General features: G+C 35.2%; 2 protein-coding genes across 3 annotated transcripts in view; one reads left to right on the forward strand and one right to left on the reverse strand.

The window, feature by feature from the left end:
* LOC136808213 (cytoplasmic dynein 2 heavy chain 1-like) overlaps positions 1-15,598 on the forward strand; it is a 78,290-nt gene that overhangs the window by 22,596 nt on the left and 40,096 nt on the right. For both annotated transcript variants that reach the window (XM_067064750.1, XM_067064749.1), the window contains exons 20-28: positions 1,762-1,894; positions 6,525-6,755; positions 7,111-7,224; positions 7,569-7,860; positions 8,618-8,856; positions 9,328-9,510; positions 9,785-10,008; positions 10,648-10,769; positions 11,136-11,344. In XM_067064750.1, coding sequence (XP_066920851.1) covers positions 1,762-1,894; positions 6,525-6,755; positions 7,111-7,224; positions 7,569-7,860; positions 8,618-8,856; positions 9,328-9,510; positions 9,785-10,008; positions 10,648-10,769; positions 11,136-11,344 — 1,747 coding nt within the window. The remainder of the gene's footprint in view (positions 1-1,761; positions 1,895-6,524; positions 6,756-7,110; positions 7,225-7,568; positions 7,861-8,617; positions 8,857-9,327; positions 9,511-9,784; positions 10,009-10,647; positions 10,770-11,135; positions 11,345-15,598) is intronic.
* On the reverse strand, positions 12,164-14,621 carry LOC136808272 (bifunctional protein HldE-like). The gene is made up of 2 exons (XM_067064814.1): positions 14,463-14,621; positions 12,164-13,793 (listed from the first exon to the last, which is right to left on the reverse strand). Exons 1-2 carry the CDS (start codon positions 14,584-14,586, stop codon positions 12,331-12,333), a joined length of 1,587 nt encoding a protein of 528 aa, XP_066920915.1. The 5' UTR covers positions 14,587-14,621; the 3' UTR covers positions 12,164-12,330.

The raw sequence follows: 15,598 nt of genomic DNA on the forward strand, positions 1-15,598 counted from the left end.
TTGCTTGCCTAATAATACCTAGAATCATTTTGAAAGATTTAGGCAGCTACTATAATGTATAACAAAAGTCTCAGATATACCCTAAATAGAATAGAGTATTCTTGTTTTTTAGCGTCCAGAGCATGGCGTTCTAAATTTTGTTAGCCTGAATAAGGGAATGACTCTGGACCGTCCAGAGTCATTCCCTTATTCAGGCTAACAAAGGATGACCCTCCTTATATGATTATATGATGTTAACCTCAATATTAAGGCCCCAAGAAAGCCACAAAATCGTATTTTACAGGCCTATTATTTCGATTCCACTAAAGAACCAAGCTACAATACTAAATATTATAACAAAGGTTACAAAATTCGATATCAACCTCTGTTGGAAATTTAAAGGTTTGAATAAATGTTCCTACATCTGAGATATTAAGCAGATATTCAATAGGTAAATAAAAGTTGGTTTTTGAAATTTATTAACCCGAGGTGATGTAATGTTGTAATATTCAACGACGCGAAGACTAGCGTTAAACCTATGAATAGGGGGATGTTAGGACTAATTTTTAAGCCCATTTGTCAAAAGTTGCCATTGGGTATAAAAAGAAGAAAAATTCATGTAAAAACCCTGTGGAACCACCGCCGCTCCGCCAGCAAAATCGAAATTTCAAAAATTTTTAAAACAGAGCGAAGTGACCCCTCATTTGAAAGGTATTTTCATGCTGATTAAGAAAATCAATATTGTAAGGGTGGAAGACACTCTCACAAGAAGTAACTTAAGAAAAACGATCAAAATTGCGTTTTTAGCAAAATCCTCAAAATTTTGCCAACTGTTGGAAATTACTTTTTGTGACAGTGTTATTCAACCTCATTATATTGATTTTCTTAACCAGCATGAAAATTACTTTCAAATGAGGGGTCACTTCACTATGTTTTGAAAATTTTTGAAATTTCGATTTTGCTGGCGGAGCAACGGTGGCACCCTGCCCGTGGTAACCTTGAAAAGGGTACCACAGGGTTTTAACATAATTTTTTCTTCTTTTTATACCCAAAGGCAACTTTTGACAAATGGGCTAAGAATTTATGCCAGTTTTGCAAAATAACATCCCCTCCTACTATGAAAACCTATTGAATATATGTTTTATCATATACTTTAGAGGCAAAAACGGCAAAAACAAAACATAAATTAAGTAAATAGTCAAAAGATTAAGATTCACATAAAACACTCCCATAATCGAACGTTCGAATGTTTTTCTTTTTGAATGATTTTCTTAATTACTTTGAGTCATAAAATTTGTTCATGAAATTGACAATATATTTATTTTAATTAATTTCTTTGATAAAAACAGCGACAAAAAATCAAACTTTGAAAGAGAAATTTAGAAAAGAATTATATCGTGGTATAATAGCCATGGTATATCAGGAATTATTCAATGGCTGTTATTGCCTACAGGTATGCAATAATAAGCAGATATTCAATAGGTAAAAGAACGTATTGAATATACGTTTTATTCTATACCTAAAGGCGAAAACAAAAGAAAAACTTGAAACATTTTTTACATTTTTTACAAATAAAAAGTGCTCACGACAATTGACAGTTTCTTTTCTAGCAAGAGTAAAAACATGCAAAAATCCATGACATCTTCAAAAAAATTTGAATAAAAAAATTGCCATGTGATAATAGCCATGATATCGTTAATTATCAAACGGCTGTTTTTGCCTACAGGTATAGAATAATTTGTGTTAATCAACACCACTAATATATCTGTTATATTTTTACAGGTCGATCATGTTTGACATCGAGAGAGACAATAGATTGGTGTCCATTGTTTCAAGACCTGGTATTCGAAATCTCTTGGTTACAATGCTGGATCAATTGCAACGATGTCAGAAATCACTCAACGAGTTTTTGGAGGTCAGTGGTTTGATTAATTATCAAGTTCAGTCAGGGTATTAATATCCTCCTAAACAGGGAAATTCATACAGGTTGTCCGGAAAAAAAGTATCGAGTCGTACCACTTCTATAGAAAGAAAAGTTCTTGTGTGTGTTTCACTAAATTTGCAATTTTCATCAAAGTTTCTCTCTGTGTCATATCAATTGTCATGAGACATCTTTTATGAATGACTTTTACAAAAAACAATTCTCAATAACTTTAACGTCATGAAAATTGGAAAGAAAATTAATTCTTTTTAATCATATATTAATGACTGTTGTAAAAACAATTATTTCGTTATGGTATATATTTTGTTACATTTTGTTAAACACAAGCAACAACCTTCTACTCGGAATCATGTTCGAACTCGATACTTTTTTTCGGGACACCCTGTATTATTTGTTCAGCAAATAGCACTCCGCATCTCACACGTCATAATTATGTCAATTAGAAATTTGTACGAGTTTCAATCCCACAGTTCATTTCGAAATTATTGGAAACCCATGAAAGCTAATATCTTATCGGTCAAAACTTAGTCGGCCTTAATTTTAGTCGGCCTTAGTTATCAGTCGGCCCTAATTTTAGTCACCTCGTCAAAATTTAGTCACTAAGGGCCGACTAATAATTAAGACCGACTAAAATTTTGGGCCATTTCTAAATTTACAAGCAGATGGAAAATAGGAGAAAGCTTAAAATACTGAAAAATAAGGAAAGCTTAATTTATAAACTTTTAATTTGGCCCAAATTTTTAGTCGGCCCAAATTTTAGTCGGTCCAAATTTTAGCATAGTGTCCTCCAGGGTTTGTTCCCCCACCAAATTCTTGATTTTTTAAAATCTCCCCCGTCTTTTTTTCCCCCTATGACAGTTTTTTAGTTTCCCCCCCTCTTTTTTGCTTTCCCCCCAGAAAATTCTGAAAATATCAGTTCCCCCATATACCCATACAAATTTCTCAAATTTCAACCTGACACAAACGTAAAATTTTGCTGCAAAAGGAATACTAGACAAAATAGAACGAAAAATTGGTTAATCTTTCAATCATGATCTAATCACATCATATCATGTGGACTGACCTTTGTTGCTGAGATAAAATTGAAGTGATTTCACACTCCCCCCCCCCCCCACCAAATTTGCCAACTTTCGATGTTTTCCCTCCTCTTTTTTTCCCCCCTTTACTTTTCAAATTTTTATTTCCCCCCTCACCCTTTCAAAATTGGAAAATTGGTTCCCCCCCCCCTTTATAAAGGGGGGGGGGGGACACTATGTTTAGTCGGCCCAAATTTTTAGTCGGCCCTAATTTTAGTCACCAAGCCAAAATTTAGTCACTGTTAGGGCCGAGTAAGTTTTGACCGATAAGGTACCTTTCCTTTGATATTGTAATTAATTAGCATGCAAGAGCAACTAATGCAAAGGAGGATGGGATTGAAAGTCGTAGAAACGAATAAATTTGTGCATATTTGTTACTATTTTTGGATTCGGTGCGTTGTGCTATTGAAGTTTTTACATCGACGACTTCATTTTATTATGGAGAGCTCATGCTGTCTATTTGAGCTATCTACCACAACATCTTTTCCTCTTCTACATCTTTTCAACCAACCACAGTCCATTTTATTCATGATCTTGAAATACAAAAATGGATTTAACAGCGAGTTCAACACTAACGGTATCGATAAAACCGTCTCTTTGTGAGTCTGATCATTTCTTGAGATTACATCACTTATAAACAATGTCGCGAAAATAGAGACTGGTAACCAGCAAAGCGCGAAAGCTACCACAATGCCAATTGAAAGGAAAATAAAGCGCCGTTCTGTCCTTTTTCTAACAGCTTCTGTTTTCTTTGATTTAGTCTCATTAGTCAATTTTTTTTTACTTTTTCTCAAATGATACCAAATCAATAGATATGCAATCAAAAGAAAAATGATTGTCGAATAAACTAAAATTGGCCGAATTGTATACTCAACACTTGTGTGTCTGTCTGAGCGAAAGGAATCAATTGTTTCATCAAGACTTCCATCACTACTGTCAATTAAGTTATGATCACTAAAAAAGAATGTCTCATTTTTGTCTCCTACAATATTAACTCCAGGAAATCTGATTTTAAAGTCTGTTACTGGAATGGTTTCAAATGTTGTTGTATATTCATAGTGATATGCAAAACTTGAAAAATTATAATGAAACAAAGATATCATTGTATTATTTGGTTGGTATTCAACTTGGTGTATATTGTCACTCCATTTGATGTCATATTTTTGGTTGAATACAATATTGAATACAGAAAATCCAATCGATAAAACCCACATAGCTACACATATGCCAACCACTCGTTTCTTGTGAGTATTTCGGTGTCGCAGTGGTCTTAAAACACCTAGCATTCTATCAATAGTCAACACAATCAATGCGAGAATGGACATGAAAAGTGTAATTCTGAAAATGATCAGTGTGAACATAACCTGAATCTTGGATAACCATTGATTGTCTTTATTATCTTCTATTCTTTGGTACATTGAAATTGCTGAGATTATTATAATCCCCACACCTGTCATTAAATCAGATGCCGCAAGATTAAGGAGATAATATTGCGAGTTTTGAAGCTTTCTTTTCTTCGTTTTGGTAATGAATTTTATCTCCATGATATTTAAGAAAACGATAAACAGACCTAAGACGATGAATATTTTGTCCAAGGGATCCTCAATTGTTACAATGTTCTTATGTATCACTGCCAAGGACATAATTTTTCGATTTTTATGTGGAGAAAATCGGTCACATCTGGTAATATGTCTAATTGATAGATTTAGTCAAATTGACAGGTAGCTGCTTCCCACAATCTCCAAGCACAAATACAATAAAAGTAATATATACAGTAATATGATAATCCCATTTGGTTACAATACTTGAAGTCAAACGTTTTATGTAGCAGTTTCTTTCTATTTATCCAACGAATATGACGTGGTTGTTGCTGCACAATTCCGTGTTGTTCATAAAAATTGTTTTCTTAGCCTAAATTTATGTGCTCCACTTCCTGACCTCATAAAACTTTCATAGGTTTCACAACAGGAAATCATACTTTTTAGCTCTTCAAACTTATTATCGGTCAGTGGGGGTGTTTGGCTTTGACGTAGATAAAAATTGAATTTTTCCCCCATATTGACAGAGTTTTAACACATTTAGAATACTATGTTGAATTATTCATTCTTGATTTCAATCTTTATTGAGATGTTTTTTTTCATTTAAACAAAACTTTTGACTAAGGCACCCTGCTTATATGCACATTTTGTAAAATCAATTTGTTATGCGAATCCTTGACATTTATCTATTAAGTTAAAAATTCGAAGTATGGTACTGTAAACTGATAAGCAAGGGTCGAATGTGAGCGTTGTCGTTAGAGTTGCAAAACACTAATCACAATAAGTTCCACATAAGTGACTCAGGTCTCAAATTCTCAGGTTTCTGTTCTCATATACGAGCACCTTTTTTGGCCCTCCGTAGAAACTCCTGTTGACTCTTGAGTTGGATCAAAGAAAGCTAATTTCTTGGATCCGATATCTTTCATCCATTCCATCCATTTTTATAGCGTGATCTTTACAGAACATATAAAGACGACTGCAGTAGAACCTGCGTTGTTAGTAAGTCTCAACGACCGTAAGGTATTCTATTTCAGTTTTTCTAAAACTGCATGAATTTTTTCGCTACAAACATATCATTTTTTTGGGCTCAAACAAAGCGTATATTAATGATGCCGTCCTGCCAGATGTTTCAAAATGCCTTAAACTCGAAAAATTTAAGAAAAATCATAAAAACTCCGTTAGTTTGATGGCGTCATCGGTAGAAAAATATGAATAATCTTTTACTGAGATAAGCTGTCATCTTCAAATTTTCAAAAAAGATATCAACGTTCGTCTTAGGTCCTCTTATCGTTTTTCAAATATTACGGAGATAAAATTAATTTCCAAAACGAAGAAAAAAAGCTTCAAAACTCGCAATACTACCTCCTCAATCTTGCAACATCTGATTTAATAATGTTTTAATAGGTGTGGGAATATCGATAGAATGTTTAGGTGTTTTAAGACCACTGCTACATCGAGATACTCTCAAGAAACAAGTGGTTGGCATATGTGTAGCTTTGTGGGTTCTATTGATTGGGTTTTCTGTATTCAATATTGTAATTAACCAAAAACATGACCGCAAATCGAGCAGAAATATTCACGAAGTTATGTATCAACCAAATTTACAATGTCTTTGTCTCATCACAGTTTACCTTTCCTTGCGTATAATATTGCAAACTTTACTAAAGAAGAAACTATTAAAGTGAACGATTTCAGAATCAGATATCCTAGAGTCAATGTTAACCATGTACTAACTGTTTATGAGGACAATACCGTAAAATATTGACCGCTGTCAAAAAGTATTCTCCCGAGCTTGCAAGACTAAACTAAAAGTGTGGTATATATAAAGTTTTAGCTTTATTACGGACGACCCGAATAGACGTGAATTCGAAATTAGACAATGACTAATAAAGGATGGATGTAGAAGGTATATTCGCTATAAAAGGTTTGATCTAGTCAAGTAAAAAGAGTTGACTGGCTAATTCAATGAGTTTTTTCTCTTACCTTCAGGAAAAACGTTCGTTGTTTCCACGTTTCTATTTCATTGGTGATGAAGATTTATTGGAGATTCTTGGACAAGCCACTAATCCGAAAGTCATTCAAACACATCTCAAGAAACTCTTCGCTGGCATACACAATGTGGATTTTGATGAACGTTGCCAACACATTATTGCCATGAAATCATTGGATGGTGAAGTGGTCCCTTTAAATAATCCAATAACCATTACAGATGAGGTTGAGGTGAGTTACTTGTTTTTTCTGGGTTGACTTTGACTGGATTAGGGAAGACGTACCACATCCTAAATGTCATACATAATGTTTCTTCATAACGTTTTTAGACCTTCAGAATGACGATCCCCGGAAAAATTTCTGCCTTTCCCCCGGTGAATTCCCCCACCCAGTGAATTCCCACCAAATGAATCCCCCTGGTGAGTTCCTTCCCCCGGAGAATTCCCACTCGGAAAATTTCCACCTGGTGAACTTCCACCCACATATTTTTTGTTATGATGCTCTTCAAAATAGCAGGTCCTTTTTGAAGTTATAGTTCATTATAATTCATACTATAAATACTACAATCTTTATAATACAATGTCAGGTTTGGTTAGCTGATCTTGCCAAAGAAATGAAAGGAACATTGAAGAAACTGTTGACTGAATGTATTTCCGCAAGTAAATCTGGAAATATCGACCCTGGCAAATTCCCATCCCAAGTAAGTTCATTAATTTGTTGCCTATGGTTGATTCTTCGACTCTGGAGATACAGTAACCTCCTAATTGATTTTTGTTGTGCAGGGACATCTTAAGGATTCAGTGTTTTTTATAAATGTGATTGTCTATTTCATTTTACTGTTCCGTTTATAACACTGCCTTAAAAAATTATCGAGTATTTCAACGATTTCAAGGTACAGGTTGATGCTACAAGAACAGACTATATGAATTGACAGACAGATTTATTTCAATTTTTATTCAAGTGCGTGTCTATACCTGTTAAATGGTTTATCCTTCCCCAATATGAAACAACTTACTGAAGTTTCATCAATTTATTCTTCCTTAGATCTTATGTTTGGCTGAATACGTTTTATTCACTGAGCGATGCGAGAATGCTATCGACACTGGCAAACTTCATTCCTTCAAGAAAGAATTAGAATCTCAATTGGAAGGTTATACATCAGCTGAAATCAGTGGTGAAGGCGTCGAAGCCAAAGTGTTGGAATTAAAATTGAAAGCATTAATTTTGGATCTGATTCATTTTATTGATGTGATTGACCAATTACAGAAGGAGAATATCAGGAGCACCAATGATTGGATATGGCAGAAACAGTTAAGATTCAAAATGAGCAAAAAAGGTATTAATTCGGAGGACTTGCTTAGATATATGTGCTGGCCACCTACCCTGTTCTAGATATCAATTACCTGAAGGTCTTAACATCTTACAACATTTCCAAGGTGTATTTCTTTCCAAAATTGACTGTTTTCGGGAGGACTTTGGGGTCCAAAAGATGATTTGAATATTTACAGAAAGATGTAAAATATGTTTATCTTTTACAATTTGAGGTTTGGTTTCAATGTAAAAAAAGTCATTTGGAGGTGGAAGCCTCTCATGACAGTCAACTGAGTATCCTCAGAGAGGATTAGAGCGATGAATAGAACTACTCACCTCTCCCTAAGGGGCTCTGAGGGATTTTATTAGTTTGGGATCTAAGCGGGGGAAGCGAAAGGTTGACATTTCTTGCGGGTAGAACTTCTGGACCTGTTTCACTTGGCTGTGCTGAATTCAACAATTTTCATCACCTTTAATTGCCATTGAATAAACCCAATTTTAGGGCTAATTAAAACAAATATTGTGCTGTAGTATTTCTCAATCGCCATTTCAATGGGTAGTTGGTCTCTCTAACTATGAAAATTAAAGATTTCGATATAAAATAACTAATGAGACAGTACATTGCTTGATTTCTTTGTTTCATACCATAAGTATCTTTATAGTTCGGTGTTGTTTTTGAGGCATTTTTTGGTTAAATCAGTGTGAAAGTGAAGATTTCCATTTAGATAGGTTTTGAATGAATTATGGAAAAGATTGCTTGATTCTTTGTTTCATTACCATAGGTGAATGTTACATGACGATGGTTGACGCTGATTTCGAATACACATACGAATACCAAGGAAACGCTGCCAAACTTGTACACACTCCACTCACAGATAAATGTTATCTGACCTTGACTCAAGGAATGAAGATGGGACTCGGTGGGAACCCTTACGGACCCGCTGGAACGGGGAAAACTGAAAGTATTAAAGCCCTGGGTGGCCTCTTTGGTCGACAAGTATTGGTATTCAATTGTGATGAGGTATACGAAGTTGTTTTCATCACTTTTTTTTGGGGGGGGGGTGGTTAAGAAATTATCGCGTTTGAACATCAGAAGTTACATGACTTACATTATCGGGGAAAACTTTTGTGGGGGAAAATTTTCGTCACTTGCTGGTTTTGGTAAACGCATTAAGGCCGGGGAAAATTTTCGTCGGGGAAAAATATTCGTCACTTGGTCGAAATTTCGTCACTTTACCCGACGAAGTTTTCCCTATGTGTCTTTTATTTTTTCGCATTATCCTATATCAAACTGAGAACTTATCTATTTTGCACTATCTTCAACTTTATAGCTAGTAGAAAAGTCAAAAAGTCCTACTATACTCAGCATAAACGTTTTTCATACGACTGGTTGTCTAACCTTGCTCTGTCTCGGCTCGTTTCCCCGCCCACTGTTATTGATCAAATTGGAAAATGTACTATCAAGCTACAATGATGTAATTTTTCTTTCAAGGGTATTGATGTTAAATCAATGGGTCGTATTTTCATTGGATTGGTCAAATGTGGTGCATGGGGTTGTTTTGATGAGTTCAACCGTCTTGAAGAAGCTGTCCTCTCTGCTGTCTCTATGCAAATTCAAAGCATCCAAGCGGCAATCAAGAATAAACATTCGAATATTGAATTGCTTGGTCGAAATGTAGGATGATTTTCTTTATTATTATTTTTTTTTCTATCTCGTCCTCTTTGATCTTATCTCCGTTAGAAAAAAAGGAAGTGGAAATATTTATCCGTTGAAAAGTTTTCCTATTTAGGACTAACCTCAAGGTTTCATGAAAAAAAAAACATTACACGTAGAAGCTTAGAAACCTTTAAAAAATCGAAAAGAACTCAAAAAGATTTAATTGCTTACCCCCAACTTCAGTTTCTTGATAAGGAATACAGATATAAATCACATAACCTTTCTATTTCAGATTGAATTGGATACAAATTCCGGTATTTTCATAACCTTGAATCCGGCCGGTAAAGGATACGGAGGTCGTCAAAAGCTGCCGGATAACTTGAAACAGTTATTCAGACCTGTTGTCATGTCCAAACCAAACAACGAGTTGATTGCTGAAGTTCTTTTATTCTCAGAAGGTTTCAAAGATGGTAAAAGTTTGGGAAGAAAATTGGTGGCTATTTTCAACCTCTCAAAGTAAGTTTTTAGTTATAGGGTCATTTCCAAGGCCTCGAGATACCTAAGAGTTTTCTAAATCCTTTACATTTGTACAAAGAATCATTGTATGTACACAATTATTGTTATTGTATTGGTTTGACCTAAATAAAATGTTACAATAAGTACAATCATTGATAAAACCTATGACATATGGCCGGAAAATCAGCATTCCCTTCTCCCCCAAACAATAGCGAGTTGATGTATTTTCACTTTTGAGAACGGTGGTGTGACTGAAGTGATTTGGAAAAAAAACCCGGAGCTCTTACCCGCAAAACAGAGGACGGTAAAAGTGCTGATTTACCGTTGTCCCCAGTCAGTCAGGATATAGAGAAATGAGAAGCTTACTGTCACCGTCGTAAAAAAACACAAGATAGATAAACTCTCTAATATTGTTCCGGCTGGATTTAACCCGCATATTTATTTCTCGTACAACATTATTTTGAGGGGGAGGGTATTACATTGCCTTGAACTGGAACTTAACCGCTAGAATAATGCCATAGTCGGTTAATGATTATAGTTAGCCTATGCATGAAATTAACAAATAGAAATTTGTCCCATTTTGTTTCTATTTCCCATCCTCCGAAAGTACAAGTTTTGTATACTTTTTTTTATTTACAGAGAGCTCTTATCGTTCCAACAACATTACGATTGGGGTTTGCGTGCGTTGAAAACTATTTTGAAAGGATGTGGTAATCTTTTGCAGCACACCAAATCCATAATGAAAGATTCCGGTAAAAAAGGTAATACAATTTTCGCATTTTGGTTATAATGCGAGTGTATAGGGATTAGTTTGTATTTTTTTTAAATATATGGATCCCTTTAGGTGACTGATATACGCCTTCGCCAACGTCTTAATAAACGCCTCCACTGTTTATTAATTTTTGAAAATAATTTCAGCTGTCAAAAGAAGAGTCACTTATTTTGCTCTAAAAAGCCTGGTTTGAGTCTGTTGTTACCTTATTTTGGGTTTTTTTAGAGGTACAATTTCCATATCCCTGGCAATAAGACCCCATCGTTTATTAGAATTTGAAGATCTTTTACCCTTCCTGCGTTCATTCCAACCCTTTCCTCCAATTTTAATGTTGATTCTTCTTTTCTTTTTCAAGTCGACATTGAAAAAGAAAAGAACTTGGTAGTTCAAGCCCTCCGTTTGAACACATTATCCAAACTTACCTTCTCTGATTGTAAGCGTTTCGATGCTCTAATACAAGACGTCTTCCCTGGCATCAATTTCCAAGACGTCGAATACACAACGTTACGTGAAGCACTTCGTGACGCAATGAAAGAACTCGGTCTTATCGAGAGCAAAGTGCAGGTAAGAAAAATATATTTTCCGTAATAAGAAATATTCATTTAACACACGCTGGATCAATCGGACATAGGATACGGGGAGGTGCATCTGGTCAGGATCACCCTTTCAAAGTGTGAAAATATCCGACTGGGTCGCCGTACATTCAATAGTTTTTGAAAGTTTTGTACCGGGTGCGCCACAAAAAAGTTTCTCTCTTTAAAACTAATTTTCTCGAAATCTAGAAATTTTTGAAGAACCATTCCTATTTCATTGGAAAGAAGAAAGATAAAATTAAATTTTTATCGGTCATTCATTAAATTCGATTAATTAGATCAAAAGTTATGCTCACAAAAACGTTAAAAATCAACCCCCCCCCCCAATTTTTTGTTGCGCACCCGGTATCTGACAGGGTCCAAAGTCGTCTCGAAGGGTCCTTTATTTGTTGATGTTCGTCTGACAGGTTCCGATCTTTGCTTGTTTGATCTTTGCTAAAAGTCGGTAGCCTTCGGCTGCCAAGGTCAGAAACTTTCAAAGGTAGAAAACCTTGCAAAGATCAAAAGACTTTTGAACTTTTGATTTTGAAGCTTCTGTTCTCGCGAAAGTATATACCCCTTAAATTTTTGCTACCTTTAAAAAAGTTTCATATTTGAATTTTTTACTGTTTTTTTTCTCGAAATTAATGATTTGAATTATAAGTATTTTAGAGAGTTTCCCTTTGACGGGTCCCGCGAATTAAAAAGAATCTTTGACCTACTAAATTTAGTTTTCTTTCTACGAAGGTATAATAAGAAGTAAATTTTAGGCTTGCCGTATTGAAGAAAGTAATTGTTTTGTTTTATTATTCCAGAGATAACTTTTGTCTTCGAAATTACAGACCAAATATATACTACATATTTAGTTTCTTTACCTCAGATGATATACGAATGCACAAACAACACAGTATAGATGTAATGTGTGTTTTGATAAGCTACATTTTATGAAATTTGAAATTTTGCGTAAATACAAAGAAATTAAGAACTTTTTCGGTCTTCATGTTTCCCATAGGAATCAAGTACTTTTTGAATGATGTCTGATGATGAGCATTCCAGAGTGCTATCAAACAATACAACTTCCTTTGCATATTCTTGGCCAATAATTTGCTCCACAGTATAGTCAGAACCTTTGACCAGAAAATCTGGCTTGATTCGTCGAATCAACTCTAACGGAGTTTTCTCATCAAATATGATAATCTCATCAGCTAGATTCAATTCTTTCAACGTTTTTATTCGGTGGTTGAGTGAGTTGATAGGGCGTTCGGGACCTTTGTTTAATCTCACGCTCTCATCCGAGTTGACAGCCAGAATAAGGTGATCCCCAATACCTTTACAAAAGTTCAGTAGCCTGATATGTCCACAGTGTAACAAGTCAAAACAACCATTTGTAAAGACAATAGACTTCTTTGTACTGTTGATATTACGCGGTCGAAACTCGGCCCAATCTGTTGGATTCAAGATATAACAGCCATCAGTCTCCACAGCTTTTCTTCCCACCAGACTTAATATTTTCATCATTTGATGGAGCTGACGGTTCCAGTCCTTTGTCTCTTTGATAAATACGGCAATGGCAGCAATGATAGCATCACCGCAACCAATCACGTCAATCGGTTTACAATCGGAATGACAAGGCTCTTGGATCGTATACACATCTCTTGTATTATTACTAACTGCTATTCCGTTTTGCGAATCCGAAACCCGTTCTTCATTTGAATCGGAATAGATTGATTTGTCATTTCCATTAACAATGACGTCAGAGTCAATTAAAGGAGATCTTTTCTCGTCTTCACCATGGTAACTGCTCAAATGATAAAGCGCCATCCCCTCTTTATCAAGAGTGTTTAGAATTAAATCTATTTGGTATTTATGAAGTGCTGATTCAGCAAATAATTGACCTGACTCAGCATCAATGATCGGTATACCAAACACATAACCTGCTTCTTCGCGATTGGGTTTGATCATAGTTGCTCCTTCAAATTTGGTCCAATCATCTTCTATTGGATCCACCAGGACAACGATCCCTGCTTCTTTTAACATCGGAATAAGCTTTCGACAAAATCTTTTGGTCAAGGCGCCTCTACTGTAATCTGATAAAATGACGATGGTTAAATCTTCTAAAAGATAATCTCGAATATAGCTTAGCATCTTATCTTCATTTTCTCTCGACATTGGACCTTTCTCTTCAGGATAATCATATCGTGACAAACAATGTGCTCCGACCATGACTCTGTTCAATACAGCCAATTGGCGGTTCTCCTGTATGAAATTCTTATACTTCAAACTGCTACTGTTGTTAGTTGCGCATCCGCCGTTCGTAGACTTGGTTGTGGTAACTTTATTGAAACTCTTTGTTAATATCTCTTCATCTTCAATGCAGAAACTTGACAAGAAATGAACTTCGTTGAAAAATCCAATTACAGATCGCACCACATTACCAATACCTATAGTTTGAGAAAAAGGTTAAGGCAAATAAAGATCTGTTTTCCTGCACTCATCTGGTGGAGTCCATTTTGCCAGGTGACGAATATGTCAGTGCTGAAAATCAAAGATAGATTTTTCTTGGTCCCGTGGAGAAAATTTTATCCAAGATTTCTGGAAAATAGCCACTTTTTAGGACAATATCAGAGAGTGACTTGATTTTTAACCCCTAGAGTGATTTTTATTGTGTACCCTAACCGCCACTTAACAGGCATTTAACAGTTCTTAAACATAACAACATACCCTTTTCTCTGAACCTTGATGTACAGGGTGTCCCGAAAAAAAGTATCCAGTTCGAAAATGATTTTGAGTATAAGGTTGTTGCGTATGTTTAACAAAATGTAAGAGGATATATACCAACACAATAATTGTTTTTACAACAGTCATTATGATTAAAAAAATTAACTTTCTTTACATTCTTCATGACGTTGAAGTTTTATTGAGAATTGTTTTGTCTCATGACAATTAATATGACACAGAGAGAAGCTTTGATAAACATTGCAAATTTAGTGAAACACACATGAGAACTTTCTTTCTATAGAAGTGGTACAACTCGATACTTTTTTCCGGACACCCTGTATCTTTATAAGAGTAGTCGGAAAATGTCAAAAATTAAATGAAAAAGTGTTTACCTCCAAGACTTGATGTTACATTGTTAACTTTGACGACTGGAACAGGTACCTCAGGACAAAGCTCATTTGACACTCCATTGAAATATTTATCAATGAGAATATCTCCAAGTAATAGAATGCTCATCTTTAAAAGATATTTTGTGAAAGAAATAACCGTGTTTTAACCTTACTCCAAAACTTTCCTTGATGGATGAATTAACGATATGTTACTATACGTCGTTTCTTTTTATATTTTAACCTCAATTTCATTTTGTTTTAATTGATTTAGGTCTGTTATCATCAGATAATCTTAGATTATCGAATGCCATGGTTTAATTACTGCGTACATGTCATCTGCAAAAGATTTCAATGCTAGTCAAAGTGACATTAAAATTCTAATAATTTACATAAATGGCATCCGGAAAACAAGTATCGAGTTCTAACATGCCATTGAGTAGAAAAGTCTGTCGCCAAGATATGAGAAAGTACTCCATCGTACAGACTTATTACATAAGTTCGGTTTAACGTATTAATCAATAGCCCTTTTATCATTCCCTTGTTGCACAAATGTACGTTTATAAGAAATCAAAGAAAAAAGAGGGAGAACTCAAAATTCGTGATCATACATACACATTAATAACTTCTTACTAATAGTTGTATTTTATCTGATATTCCAATGGTGGATTGGTGGCCGCCCACGCTAAAGCTCTAAAGGAGTGGACCAAGTTTCCCTCGGAGAGGAATGATAGTCGGCCTTTGATGTGCCGCATCCCCAGTCGGGTTCAACTACCCTTACGTGTAAAGCTAAAAATATTTCGGTTGGACCCGCCAATCCCCGAAAACGAGGGCTGGGTTCCAGACCTCCTGCTGCAAAATCCTTGACGCGGTCTTACAAAATTCCGTAATCTAAACCTTCCAGATGTTGAAAATTTTTCCGACCTTCTGAGCCTTAGCGTGTCGGATGAAAAATTCACCATATCTGGGTGCCAGATGAAATTATGTAAATCCACATTTTTCTATCTGGCACTGAATGAAAAGTAATTTATTCTCAGCTCTTCATTTATATATAATAATATTGTTCATTCAATCAATAAACATGCTTGATAAATGGTTTGATTGGAACTTTAATTAATTTCGTACCACAGTTGTTAAACACA

The sequence above is a fragment of the Clytia hemisphaerica genome, unplaced genomic scaffold (genome assembly GCF_902728285.1).
Source record: "Clytia hemisphaerica strain Z4C2 unplaced genomic scaffold, Clytia hemisphaerica genome assembly, whole genome shotgun sequence".
NCBI classification, from domain to species: domain Eukaryota; kingdom Metazoa; phylum Cnidaria; class Hydrozoa; order Leptothecata; family Clytiidae; genus Clytia; species Clytia hemisphaerica.

Bases quoted from the DNA above. Each gene is read 5' to 3' on its own strand.
- LOC136808272 (XM_067064814.1), bottom strand. From the start codon at position 14,586: ATGAGCATTCTATTACTTGGAGATATTCTCATTGATAAATATTTCAAT. The intron at 13,794-14,462 runs GTAAACACTTTT...CTCAAACTATAG, and splicing joins TGTAACATCAAGTCTTGGAG to GTATTGGTAATGTGGTGCGA.